Source organism: Lissotriton vulgaris, chromosome 4_1 (assembly GCF_964263255.1).
Source record: "Lissotriton vulgaris chromosome 4_1, aLisVul1.2, whole genome shotgun sequence".
NCBI lineage: Eukaryota > Metazoa > Chordata > Amphibia > Caudata > Salamandridae > Lissotriton > Lissotriton vulgaris.
In genome coordinates, this window is record NC_141691.1 from 1,906,939,732 (window position 1) to 1,906,955,039 (window position 15,308).

Genomic DNA, 15,308 nt, shown 5'->3' on the forward strand with positions numbered 1-15,308 from the left:
TTGAAGGGCCTCTATTTGGGAGATCTGAGATAGTAGCCACTGAAGTTCAGCACAGGGTCGGCAGCCAGGTAAGGCTATGGTAGTTCGATAAGATCACCCCTCAATCAGCGTCTCAGTCCGAAGGTCTAGATCCGGACCTCGCGGTCGTGGCACTGACCAGTAAGTCACCCAGCGTACAGTAGAGTCAACGGCCAGGCCGCCCTCCCATTGAGATCCAGCAGGTGAAGGCTGCCAAAAATGTCCAGGGTGGGAGTATTGTCATTACCACCCAGCCAGTGTGGGGTTCCTGCAGGACTGTAGATTAGGCAACCTAGTGGGCATTACTCCCAACATCTGCCGAGATGCTGAGGTGCGCAGCAAGGTAACATGAAGGCAGTCAGAACCACCTCTCAGGCTTTGCCCCCAATGATTTACAAGGAGCAGTCCATCAGTCCCAGGGCTGGAGGCCTTCTCGTGTGCTTCAAATCAGACCAGTGCCGCTTCGTAAGATTGGGCCATACTGAGAGTGCTGCGGTTATTTTCTCAAAAAGCAGAAGTTTTACAGTCCTGCCCAAGGGGGTCGGCACTACACCGTCTCTACAATTTATCCTCTCACCGGATCCCCTTTAGCGGCCCCAGTCAGGCCCACAACCACACTGCGGGGGAATTCCCGGCACCAGGCTGTCTCTCTCAGGCCTCTCTGCAGCGTAAGTGTTGTCGGCCAGAGGCACAGATGATTTTACCAAAGAGAGAGAGGGCCCCACTCAGTACCTCTTTGTTGCGGCACAAGCTGAGGGGTAAGTGGTTCTACTCTCTGGCCCTATCTCCCCAGTTTCTGGGCCTCAATCATCCTCCGTGCCAGCTTCCAGTCTCAGCGGTTCAGTACCTTGCCCCCAGGGGCAGGTCGCAGTGGGGCATTCCAGCCAGGGCCGCACTCCCATCCTTCATGCGGCCATCTGCATTGGTCAGCATCAGTTTCCCACTCTGGGCTGTAGAGAGCCAATCACAGGTTGCTGCAGCGGTCGGGTGCCACGATGCACAGAACCCGCTCCGTAGACCTCTGTACACTTAATGATGCGCCGGCGCCTCAGTCCCGATCGCCCAGGATTGTGGGGGAGTTGATCAGGATTTCAGTCCTGGGTCCGGGAGAGTGATGATTATGCGACTGCAATCTTGGGCTGCTAGCCACACACCCCCACAATAGACTCCCCTTTGAATGCAGTCCAAGCAGCAACCACAGATTCAGCAGACCTTTCCAGACTGCACAGGGAATCAGAAGGCCAACAGAAGAGACCGTTTAATCCACACACCAATAGTGGAGTCTAAGGGTATCAATCCATTCCACACCGGGCCAAAAGGCACAAAGAAACCAACTACCATCCAGAACTGCACCATCCGGGATAGGTAAATCAACAACACCTGAAACACACCTAACAGATGGAACAAAACCTTGACCCCAGAGAGAGGATCAAGACAAAAAAACAGAGAGGACAACCAATGCATACCGGTGAATATAAGAGGCAACCATCAGAACAAAGACTGACCCAGCTGCCAGAAACGCAAAAAAAAAAGGGTCTGGCCACTGAAAGAGAACCCAACACACTAACACGTATGGGCATACAAAAAGGCTACAAAAAATACCACCTCAAGAGCCAGAGCCATGAACTACAGGCCAACTGACTCCAAGGCACAGAATACCAAAGTCAAAACCCAAGGAGGCACCGCCACCATATGCCTAAAAGAGTCCAAAAGGCAGGACACAAGGGGCTCCAGAGAACCAAAAAAAGGACACCCAAATGCCCCAAGAGACTTACACTGAGCATGAAGCGTGGTAGAGAAAGGAATCATCAGCTCATCCAGCCACCAACCCAAACCACCCACACCAGCGGCATCGCCGGAGAAGCCGGAGTGCAAGCCCGAAAACTTGGCAACCAGTTGGAAAGGACACCCCTGAGCAATGGACATATACGGAGATGTGCCCACTAAGGCACCATAAGGGAAGCAGACAAAAGGCGAATGAGTCACTGGGGGACACCACTGTGCAAGCCACCCTTGAACCCCCATCACCAAGGACATCACACGATCCACGGATAGGAAAACCAACCCGACCAAATGACTTTAAAAGCACCCCAATGACAGTCAAAACCTGCAAACGGACCAGCAAAGAGCACCTGATGAACACAAAGATATCATGAACCTATAGCGCATTGCAGACCACCTAGACCTGCATACTGCAGTCGAAAAAGAAGCACAGATCAGCAAGGCATACAGATAAGGAAGAGCATAATCCCCAACCCAACGCAAGAAGAGACAGCATCTCGAACTACACATGAGGTATAAAAGGTTGCAAATCCACACCAGGACATAGAACACTGGAATGTCAATCCACCTGAAAGAGAAGAGAACATACCTCCCCTCCTACTAGAGAAGGATGGCCAGCAATGAGAGCCCCGACAACCGGATCAACTGAATTCCATCCATGAAAAACCGTGGCAACTCACTCTCCAATAGACAAGGAGAGTCCTTAAAATATGTGGGGGAAACCACAAACCAATCAGGAACCCTCCCCTCACCACATGACTCACCCACTGAGCTGCCATAATGTCGTCCCAAAACAATGGAAACAAGAATATTCCGACCTATTATCTGGGTGACAACCACTGACACAAAGTCAGGGTTTCAGGTGGTCCACGAGGTAGCAGCTGCATGCCGAACCTGGATTTGTTGGCAGCAGGGGGACTCCGGCCTCGCCCCCCTACCACAAAAAGGTTGAATGGGCCTTCCCGGCCGGTAGCACCAAAGGCCCTCGCATAGGCAAAAAGAGACTGCCTCACAGCCATAACTGGGGCCATCAGCATGCGAACCACAGCTGCCCACTCGAACACAACCACCAAGGGGTTGCCCTAACAACCCAACCCCATAGAAAGGAAAGGGAACCAATAACTCCCCTGGGACGCAGCAGACTACTATGAATTAAACCATCACTGGTGCCTAATCACAATGGGCGACCCGGCAGAGGATGGAGCTGCACCCAGGGAGTCATAGAAATGCCAGACAACAGCCAACCCCGCTTTACAACAAAGCCAGGGCAGGAGAGAAGCCCACATCCTTTTCCATCAGCACCGCCAGGGATCAGAGTATTACAGTGGAGAAGAATAGAAGAAAAAGAATAGGCTGCTGTCCTAATCGACAAAAGAACACATAACTGTCACATCCACCCCAATAACAACAGGATCGGTGGCGACCTCCACAGAAACAAACACCTATGTCCATCTCCCACTCAACACTCTCAAGCACCATCTGTAAAGAGGAATAGAGCAGCAGGGGCAATGGCACATGACAAAAGTATTGGTAAAGAATCCACATACTCCTGTAAAACCACAGCAGGAAAAGCCATGTACATCCCAATGTATCAGAGGACCACTGTAAAATTTGGACAGGGCACATACCTACCAAATGATGGGTCTTCATAGGAGACACCCCATTAGCTCATAAGCAACTGACAAAAAGCTACTCCAAGCAGAGAGCCTCTGTACCCCTTGGAGAAGTGATCAAACAATAGAGTGCGTGTATACAGACACGCAAATAGCCCACATGCGCCTGCACATGCAGAGCGCCTCCAATCAATCACCACGCTCCCTTCCATCAACTGGACACAGAACTAGTCAGTCAGCCTTCATTTGCCCAAGCAGAGCCCCCGGCAATTAACACACTGCACTAGTCATAGCGGGGCTGGAACAGACACAAGTGCCTCAGGACCGATCAGCCCGACCGCAAACATGTAATGGGAAATACATTGGGCCATGTGTGAAAAACAAATCAGTGGTAGCAGCACCAACATGAACCTGCTACAAATCAGGAAAACCCATAAAGACCAGTACAGGGGCTGCTACCGCTAGAACACCAACTGTTTGGTATAAAAGAGTCAACTATAGTCAGAATTCTCCCCTTCAAACAGACACAATGAGCCAGAATGCACTTGCTCAAGCAGAGAGCCCTCAACTGATCTGCATGCACTCGCTGGGATCCACAGTCCGACAATGAAGATACCGGGCCTAATAAGCCTACAGCACCTGGTATTCCCAGGCATACTACTCCTTTGAGGCGGAAATTAACCAGCGACCTGAGGACGCCAGATATGCTACCACTGACCTCAGCCCTAAACTGAACTATCGAGGTTCGTAGAAAGCGGGGCGGGAACGCACACAAGTGCTCTCGGGTCCGCTCATCAGGACCTCAATTGGGTAACTGGAAACACTTGGTGCCATGCACGTCAACAACACAGCGGGAACTGCTCCCTCATGAGACCATCATAAACCAGGTAAAATAACAACAAATACTAGAGCAGGGCCTGTTAGTGTCAGACTTCGATCTGCTGGGCACAAATAAGTCGCCTACAGCCAGACCTCAGCCCCATAACACTTACCTGCATAGTGGATTGCAGAATCACGACTCAAGGTTTCTCAGAAACCTGTGGGAAGCTAAAGCTCATTGTATAATTACTCTGGAGAGGAAGACAGACGAGGATGTAAGGTATAATTCCTCTGTGCAATCCATATATCCAGGAGGCTTGGGATATTTAGCAAGAGGATGCAAATGATTGCATAGAAATATTGATAGCAATGGGCCTATATCAGTGATTATAGCTCACTGCTGCCCCATTCCCAAGTTTTATATTTATGATCAACCCCATATAGAGGAAATACAAATTGGCATGCTGTTTGCATTCTTTATTTTTACTTAGGATAAGGTCACTTTACTGTGTCACAACATTCCTCAAGCGAAGTTATTCCCACTTTCTTTCAGACAACGTGTCGTAGGATCACATCCTGAAAAAACACAAAAAAGAATAAATTGGCTAATCCCATTGAATATGAAATGAGCCACCCTCTCCTGCTACCTGTTATGCCCCCCTAAAGACAGAGCCCACAGAGTTAGAAAAAACAGAAACTCCAAATATCTGGGCCGCAAGGACAAGACTCCTAAAAATCAATGTTCCATTCACATCATGTCCTTCCCTTTTTAACTCCTAAAGTACAACCTCCACCACCCTGTGACTTGAAACTCATCCACAGTTCTCTTCGCCCTCAGATTTGTCATTGATCCCACCAATTAACAATATGTCTAAAAATGTGTTTTTCCACATTTGCTCTCTTCGCATGATCTTTCTCTTGATAACAACTGAATTGCTCCTCTGTTCACCGCCTTGTTGCGTATCAATTATGGCGAAGGCAGTTCCGGAGGTCTCCCCACCAATGTGTTATGTAAGCTTCAAAGAACGCTAAACTATTTGCAAACAGGATATATGACACCCCCAAAAGAAACACCTTCACAATAACACAAGGATTAGAGTTGATGGCATCACCCCTCGGCAATCAAGGAAACAGAACATACATCATCCTCTACCAGCAGATCCCAACGGATCCTGCGCTAAACATCTCACCCACAAGTTTCAAAATAATCCCCCAAGCTTGACCCACACCGCACCAAAGCCAGACCTAACTTGGTCAGGTCTGGTTTGGGCCTGCAGTCAACAAAACAAAATTCATTGAAGATCGCATGTATGACGCACTAGGCCTTGCACTACAATATCCGAGCTACCTTGCTCAGAAACTGGTACTTTATGCTGGGAATAGAGCCTCCAGAAGCTCCAAGAATCGTCTACTGAAACCACAACGTTTTGCTAAGAAAAAACTTAGAACCGGTCCTTCTCTGGAAGAGGCTGATTGAGGAACACTTCAGATATCCTAGAAGGACTATGAACTCCAAGATGATTTCTGGGTATTCTGGTATGGAGGCCAAGCACTATAGGTCTACTGGGGATTCTGGATTGATGGCAAGAAATTGATTAACAAATGCTATGGGCACTTTTGATTGGTCATATAATCCCCGTTCTTAGCGGCCAATTACGATGGCGGGCGGACCTGAGTCCGCCCTCCATCGTTGCGGTGCCTAGGACCACCCGTCAGTAAGGTGGCGGTCTCGCTAAGCTAATTACGATGCGCTCAGCACTATGGCGGGTGCATCCAGGGCCCTTCACATTGCAGACGATGCTGCTAGCTGCAGCACCGTTCACAATGCGAAATTGACACGTAGTGTATTTCCCTGCACTATGTGGCAGGCACCATGTGGTGTCTGCCACTTTGTGCAGGGAAATGCAGGGGGGTAACATGGATACTCCCCAGTGCACAAACACCCTCCCCCCACACAGAGGGGGCCCGCAACGGGCCCCCAAATCCATTCTCCGCCAGCCTTTCCATGGCAGTTACCCCGCCATGGGAAGGCTGGCTGAGGCCAGCATTGCGATCTGGCGGACGGTGCCTGCTAGGCACCGCAACCATTTACATCCTTCTGTCCGCTCCGCCAGGCAATGGTGAAGATTGCCTGTGGCGAAAGCGTGGCAGGTGGTCTTTGCACCCGCCAGGCTTGTGGAACGATTCTCCCCACCATCGTGATGTGGCGTGTTAAATTGCCAGTCAGGTGGCGTAGGGCCCGCCACCGCATGGCTGGCGGTGGCGGGCCTTCCACCATCCTAATAAGCACCTTAGTTATAAGAAGAGGATTATTAAAACAGGAATCTCCAGTATAGAAGCCCTTTAAAGGTTTGATGGCATGTTTGAGAGCTGCATAAACCCAAGGAAAAAGGCATAGAAGCACACTCAAGCGGATGCTGGTAGTTGTTGCCATGTGTATCTCACTTTAAATTCAAACTGCAACAAAAAATCTAGACTGGATGATCTACAAGGTGCCATATTGTTGTAAAATTTGGGAAGTCAGTGATATCAGCAGCTGCCTATAATTTGACCTGGCCCTGCCCTTTCTTCGGTTGTTTTCAGGGTTCCTGAAGGCAGTGCCAGGAAGAGGAAGTAACCATGGCTCCTAGGGAAGTGTTTACTTTCTTTAGGTTCCTCTCTTATCCCAGCTGCAACACATTCTGTAAATTGTCATCTTGTCTGTTGAGGGTCTAAAGGTGGGGTAAGGGTGACCCTCTTATGTCATTTGAGGTCAACAGGTGCATAAAATCACCACCGTCCCCACACCATTTGGTGAATTGGCGCCATTTGAAATTATTTTTGGTACAATAATACAAACTTTGAAAATAAACGGCATGAACTCTCAAATGGAATAAATGCCTTTTGTATCTACTTACGGTTCCTTGCACAAGGGTCAGGATGTATTTGCAAGTGCAGAAAGAGCGAAAACGCAAGATAATGTGGGGCATATTACCAAGCAATAGCGATAATTATCGCTATTGCTTGGTTAGAGGAAAAAATTTACCGCAAATAAACCTTGGTATTACCAAGGTTTATCGCAAATGCGATAAAAATCGCCGCAATGCATGAATATCGGGGGAAAAAAAAGCGATATTCATGCATTACCGAGCTAATGCTCTTAGCCATGTTATCCACCTCCCATTGGATAACATGGCTAAGAACTGCTCAGGGCAGGTGTTAGCTCTTGGAGATATTCGCGCTTAGCGCGAATATCTCCAATACTTGGTAATAGGAGATAGCGATGTTAGCGACTGTTTTCAGTCGCTAACATCTTGGCACGCCCACTTTGCATGTCATTAGTGATAAATATCACTGACATGCAAAGCGGGGCCCAAGATGGTCGCTATCTCCTTCTAGCTGTCGCTAACTGGTGTTAGCGACAGCTAGGTAATAGGGAGATAACTCCGCTTTCTTGGCTTTTAACCTCTTGGCTGCTAGGCGTTTTCCCACTGTGTGCTGGAAAATGCCATTTTAGTGGCACTATGACGAGCTCAGCTCGTCATCAGCACACGACACCCGTGGGTGATGACGAGCTGAGCTCGTCATCAGCATCAAAAGGGTTAAAGCCAAAAAAGCGGAGATAAACCCCTTTGATAATATGCCCCTGTGTTCCCTAAACGCAGAGGAAGGTGTTAACAAAAGTATTACGTCTGATGTTTCCAGTAGCTCATGCCTTGTCTTTTTTTTTAAATCTCCTTGCAGCTACTGTATAAACACAAACAGCTGCTTTTTCTCATATGTGTATTTTTTTAAACCACAAATTACTACATTGCTCTGGAATTTCGATGCCTCTCTAAACATGCAATAATTTGTTTGTGTTCTGCAGAAATTCGAAGAGAGCCAAGGGAGAGGGGAGAGCAAGACCGCCTTCTACCAGGCCCTGCAGAACTCCCTGGGGGGAGAGAGCCTGAACCCGCTGGTCAGAGACGCCGCCGTCTGGTACTATTCCCTCGAGCACTCCGGCGACGACTATTCGGTGTTTTCCAGGGCTCTGGAAAACTCCACACGGTAAGGAGCCCGGGCACGGGGCCAGAGGTGGCGGCGCCGCTCCGCAGCCCGATCCCCACGCTCACATGGTAAATTAATTAATCGTTTCCTCCTGAGAGGATATAAGTGCTGTGGTTGGCAGGTAGAACACCCGCCAAAACCGGAAGCGTTTCATTTTTTTCATACAATCCAGAAATTGCCTGTTTTTGTCCTCACATGGAAATGCACTCCGTCTTCAGGTCAGTTGCAGTCAAAGCACCAGGGTGATGGATTGGAGAGGTCTGTGCCCAGAGTTCGGTTTATTTAGCTCGGGGGCTGGTATCTCGCGCTGCACCTGGCCCGGGCCCTCTACAGCTGCGTGCATGAGTTGACTTTGGCAACCTGTGGTGTACAGAAGGCACGGAGCCATCCTAAATAGTTCTCCAAGACACACTGTAGCTGACTGACAGGCCCTGCTAGCGCGAGGAAGCTGGAGCGAGGCCAGGGTGCCGCCAGCATATGTGGTCTGCACAGCCAGCGCCTACGACGTGGCGGAAAATGGCTTCCGATGGCTGGGTGAGGAGACAGCTTGAGGGTGCGCGGGGACACGGGCCGAAACCAAATGTAAAGTTGTCATAAAAGTGCAGCATAGGAATTGGCGCTTCCTTTGGGTTGGTTCCGGTTTCCTCAGTAGCACGTATAACTTTTGCTATACATTACCTGCAATGGAAACATTCTAGACACACATTTAATAAGAAATCAAAAGCACAAAAAACATACATTTCTACAAGTTATATAGTAGAATTATTTGAGGTAGTGGAGCACAGGAACTGCCCTTAAAACATAACATTCTGTAGAGGAGCATTTTCTTATCCCTTAATAATGATGCCCCGAAAATCAAAATCGCAATTCATGTTTGTTACTGTTGTTATTGACCTGATCAATAATACTAGTTATTGAGCTGCACCTGAATCTCTGTGTTCTGAGAAGAATAATAGGAAATAACCAGCATTACTGACCTGTTCTAAGGCGAGTAATGCTACAGGAATGTGAAAGGGCTAGCCCTGGTGCCTCTTGTCTCGCTTCTGTCCCTGCCTCACTCAGTTGCTTATTTTTAGAGAACCTCAGGCGTGGGTCTGTCATTATCACAGCCACACTAGTTACTTGCTCCCTTGGGCATTTCCCAGGTGGGCTGAAGCCCATCAGAGGCCGGTCTTTAAAGTCCAAGGGCCACTTGGGGCCTTGACAACGCCACATGGCTCCAGCATCTCTTTCACAAGCCACTGGGCATTTCATTCAGACCTTTTCTCATTCCGCGTCTACAAACAACCAGCGATTCGTGTATTGACTCTGGACACTAGGACAGACTTCTAAGAGGGTCCAGTTGTGTACACTGTATTCTGACTGCATACAGTGAAGCGTTATTATTTATAAAAAATATGACATTTCAATATCGCACAAGCAACGTTAGATTCAAGAGTAGGGTATTCGTTTTAAATGTTATAAAATTACTCTTTACATATTCACCAATGACACCCACATTTACCAACAAGAAATAATTACCCGCAGCAACATCCATGGGGAGGACCTCCAGTCTCATATATATCTAGGGGGTTATGAAACTCCAAGAAAACAAACATGACGGAGCACAATTCCCGCGAAGACACAAGAAAAGGTTAGGATAGCAGAGCCAGCAGCTAACCCAACTACACTGAACTGCGTATCGCAGGCATGCCTACCATCACTCACACAGACGCTCATACATGAATGAGAAGGCAAAGGTTCTCAAGACCAGAACCTTTATGACCCATCCATTGAGACATCACACAACCTAACAATAACAGATAAGAGGGGAAGGAGCACACAGAACAAACCTAGGGACATGGTCTACCAAGAAGACACGAAGGAAAGGAGAAACGAAGACATGTGCAGTATACCTGTGGAAAAAATTTAAGTAGCACCATTTTGACACATGTGCCACAATACGCCCTAATGCATATGCTTTCTGCTACACTCATAAAGGCCCCCAGTCACCAAAAAAGAGGTAGCACACAGAGACCGAATGAGGAATTAAACACCCCCATCTAGGCACAGAGAGGGAGAACAAGGAGTCAATTACAAACATAACTGTATTAATATGCCAGTAGAAGAAAAAAGAGAAGAAAGGCAAGATCAAGCAGATGTTGGCTAACAGGAAAAGTCAGTCCATAGGCCATTACACAATCATCTCCATTCAACAAGCTTTTGGCACTCCAAACTAGTCTACACAACATGCATTACTCGTTCTCTATCTAAGATCGATCCGGTGTTATCACTTGTGTGCTGTGGATCTACCAAAAGAATGACATTGGGTATACGCCCTTCACCTATGATATGAATGTATTATTGCATGATTAAGGTGACTGCCAGTTTGGGTTCTGGGCCAACGACTCTCTAGTTTCCCTCTGGGTGCCACTTCTTTTCTTGAAGAGGAGGCATGGTTATGCTCATAAAAGACATATTCAGCATTTATAATATTCAAGTGTTGACCCCACCCTTTAAGACTCCAAAGTATTTTGGCAATCATGCACATCACAATCTTTCTGTTTTTTTGTTCTCAAAGTTATTGTCACATTGACTTGCAATTTTGTTAGGTACATTTCATGGCTTTTGCTGATTTTCAAAGGTCAGCTTTTCAGCAGTTGATCTGCCTTAAATGATTTAAGCACTTACAGTGCAAGACCTTAATTAAAAAACAAGGTTGTATTCCATCACCAGCAAACCCTCTCGGTCTGGAGGAACACAAATTCCGGCAAGTCCTTTTTGGGGTGCCTTAAATGGAATGTAATTCTACATCAAACGCACCAGTTATATAGTCACCTTCATTAGCTTTACCAGTATCTAAGAACAAATAGAAAAGGAGAAATCTTCCATGTTACACACTAGGGGAATTCTGGGTGCTACCTCCATGTTTACAGGACTTGAAAATGGTTTCAGCAGCTACCTTTTAAAACCACAACACATCACATATTCAGTAAAAAAAATATTCAAACGGACACCATAGCTGTCTGTGAAAGAGCTCATGAGTAACTTGCAGGACGCAGATGGTTCAAAGAACCAGAAGACTCTGATGCACACAACGATTCAATTACACAATCACAAACCCATATACATCACAACCGCGCCAATTGACTCAAGGCCGCTATAATGGTCCCCAATTGAGACATCAATAGGGGTAACTTTGATTCTGCACATACCAGTCATGGGTACAAGTAGCACATGTGAATGAGAGGAAAAGTACATCGCCTCTTTAAGAAGACACTCATGAAAAATATGGAGACATTTACAAAACGGTCAAGCACAAAGGATTTCAACTACCTAAGTTAGTCTAGAGCCAGTACCTGTAAGTAAGTCAGAGACAGCATTTGCTTACAGAATGCTGAACCCTCACCCCCCTAATGTGGCATATTTATATTTGCGTTCCCATCTAGCACTTGTTATCCACATGGTTCTGTTAAACTTTTGTTGGTTATGTGGTGTAATGGGGTATAAATGTGCGAGAAGAGACAGTGGTGGCAGGGTTTCTAATTGTGTAGGTCGGGCTCTTCTCTGGTCTCAACTCATTCTTACCCCCTACTTCTCAAGATTAAAATATTTATCAGAAGGTCCGTTGTTGTTTAACTTTACAATATCTGTTCTGGCAGAGTACACGTTTTGATTGTTATCTCCTTTAACAGTGTATGAAAGCAGTCCTGATGAAAGTGCCTTATCTTCTTTGAGTGTCGAAACATGTTGACTGAAAAGACAGTCATGGTTGAGAAACAGACCGCTTGTTTTCATCCCCATCACACCACATACCTCACAAAAGTTAGACACAGTTATCTGGGTGACAAGAGGATACTGTAGATTTTTACCTGCTGAAGACTTTGTCTGAGAAAGGAACCTGCTCTGGGAGACACTAGGAACCTTTATACAGATCTGCACCCTTTCTAACATCAGCCAGGACATATGGCCATTGGACGCCTGCAAACTATTTAAAAAAAGCGACCAGGCAGTCTAATCTACTGGACAATTCTTCAGTAATTTTTCCTGATAGCCACAATGATGTGCCAGTGTGCTCTATTAGCTGTAACCATGGCTTGTCATAAACTACAGTGGACACAAAACTAATTAATTGCAGTGTTCAGTCAATCTGGCCAAAGCCATGATCACCTCAGGGCCGGAGTGTACTTTGGCCAGGAGTAACCTTCATATAAAAAACGCCTTTGGCTCTACAACTTATTTGGAATATTTCAGATGAATACAGTTTACGTTTAATATTACTTTAAGAAGAAATCTGAGCATGTGCCTACAACAAATGTACCTTTCACAGGTGAAACATTGTGTGCTTACAATGGCTTTGTCAATTTTAAAATGTGTAACAAATTTAGAACATGCTCTTCAGAAATGATGCAAGCAAAACGTCCACACTCTTGCCTTGTGCAATACAGTTGAACTTTAATGGGTCGAAGAGTACTGTTTTGTAATCTAAAACATGTTCCTAGAATCGGTCTTACTTGCTTTAGAAAGAGAATGAACTGCTTTAAAGGTAGACTCTGTGAGATGATAAAGCCAATTATCACAGAAAACATCTTGCTGAGTTCGGCCCAGTTACTTTGGTAACATAAAGTATCGGCCAATTCAATATTACTAGTAGATTGAAAATATGACTCTCCGATGGTTCAGTCTCCGACATTTTAGCAGCAAATGGGTGCTGTGATGTCCTAGCGGGAAACAGCAATATATGAGTATTGGGGAATTGGGTGCAGAAACTGACTTCACTGTAGTTCCCTGTTTTTCTGGGGACAACCAAAGTCAAAAAGGTAATACCATGGTATTGCCACTTCTCAGAATTACCAGTCCCCACTGTATTGTAGCCTGCATGGATTTGAGGAATCTGTTTTTAGGTCATACATACGAAAAAGCCAGATTTAGGGCCTGGTTACTGTCTTGCCGGACAGGGTTACTCAGTCAAAAACGTGAGGGATATCCCATCCTCCAAATTTCAATATCATTATATCCTATTGATCTTGTAATACAGCGGGCGGAATATCCGTCACAATAGCTACCGAGTATCACATTGTCCTAGATCTTATTCAGGCTCTTAGTTTCAAGCTTGTGGCAAATACAATCTATTAGAATTGAGGATCGTTGTGACAAAGCACACCACTCTCATTCTAGCCTTGCTTATTTAACTAATCTGCTCATTTGTCATACATTGTACATTGTCACTTGTTGCATGGAGCTGATGCAAGGGGCCTCTCTGGTACAAATGGTCTTACTGGTCCCAGATATCAGCTGCGTTCCCACAAAATATGCTATGGATCCCCATATGTTTCAGCATTCTTGTCCGATCGTAAGCCTTTTGTTGTGGTCAGATGTGAGGAGACAAAGTTACCCTTCATATTTGAGAAATTGCATGATGATGATCAATATTTTTTATCATAATCATAATATGACCTTATTGCATCAGACAAACCCTACAACCAATTATTAGTAAGCACTGTCAACTATTGTATTGGTATGATACTTCTCCGTGAGAATTAATGAGTAATAATTTATTTTTCTTTCTGTTTAGAGATCATTTTGTTATCTGCCCAGCGATAAATATGGCCAGGCACTGGGCTGAGACGAACAGGGGTAATACATTCATGTACTATGTGCCCGAGAGTGCCCTTCAGAGCAGGTAAGGTACTGCCCTTTAACTGGGAATTGAAAGCATTGGCTCAAATAATAATAATGACTGTTATGTATTAACAACGTGTTTTAGCTATGTTGTTGTTGCATTTAGCACCAATACTTTGCCTGATGTCCAATTCAAATTGCTGTTTGTCCTAATTAATAATTTGCACTCATACTACATTTGAACGGCACACACAACAGGCTCGGTGGGAAGATGTATCCCTATATTATATTCAGCACTGAGAACTGCTATGAGATAAGCCATTGTCTCAGAATAGAAGGAGTTAGTGACAATGATTGATGGCTTTGCAGAAGCAGCTGTAACAGTTTCTAACTGTCCATTTATGTGTGATGGCTTCGATCTATTTTTTATTACTCACTGTTTTGGCTTAAAATCTCCCTGAGTCTGGCCACCCTGAGGAAGTATTGTCAGTGTGGCTGTATTTGGTTAATGCATTTTAAAACTCAACCTGTTAGTCACAAGTTGCTTGACAAGTTCAGTTTTCAGAAATGTATCAATAATGAGTTTCTTTGGTTGTGCTCTCGCAGTGTGAGAGCTATTCAGTTTCTCCTATTCTAACTACTTGCCTCAATATTTAACCTCTTGCACTTCCCCTGGCAGGTGATTAATAATGTGTTGTCTGCGTTGCCTGATGTGTTTGTCATGAGTATCAATCTCTGCTGATCAGCACCAGGATTGTTTGTTTTTCCAGCAAGGTTCAAGCAACTCTCTTATATTCAATGACAAATGTGGTCCTGGACGTTTCTGGTGCTGGTGTGACCCTCTTGAGTGAGTCACAACAACATCACAAACTGTCTGGGGTATTTCACTCTGATCTGACTAGTGTATGTCAGCCATACGTTTATGGATGAGCTCGAATAGTCTAAAAGTGAATTAGAATAAAAGGGAAGGGGGTTCTTTTTGGTAACAACCCTTCCTTTTGGACCCCGGAGGGATTCACAACGAATTTAGGTGATTTACCGAAACCAGTTGAAAAGGCCAAAAATATTGGGGTAATTGTGGACAATAGGCTTACCTTTGCTAAACAGATAAACGCTCTTACTTCGTCCACCTTTTTTGTTTTAAGAAAAATTAAAAAGATCCTGCCTTTTATCTCAGAATACTATCAAAAACTGGTTATATCAGCTTTGTTATTGGCGAGATTAGATGATTGCAATTGTCTTTATCTTAATATGCAGGCCCAACTTCTGAGAAAACTTCAGGGTTTACAGAATACAGCTGTGAGAGTCCTTACTCGTACTCCAAAAAATGTTTTGGTCAGGAATACAATCAAACAGTTACACTGGTTACTTGTGAAGGAGAGGATCCAATTCAAAGCTTTGTACTTTGTGTACAAGGCTTGGCATATTGAGTCCTCAAGACTTAGC

At 45.6% G+C, this 15,308-nt stretch overlaps 1 protein-coding gene across 1 annotated transcript in view; it reads left to right on the plus strand.

The window, feature by feature from the left end:
• Nucleotides 1-15,308, plus strand: part of TG (thyroglobulin) — a 711,260-nt gene that overhangs the window by 587,441 nt on the left and 108,511 nt on the right. Inside the window, exons 44-45 of the mRNA XM_086966244.1 lie at nt 8,080-8,261; nt 13,816-13,923. Coding sequence (XP_086822370.1) covers nt 8,080-8,261; nt 13,816-13,923 — 290 coding nt within the window. The remainder of the gene's footprint in view (nt 1-8,079; nt 8,262-13,815; nt 13,924-15,308) is intronic.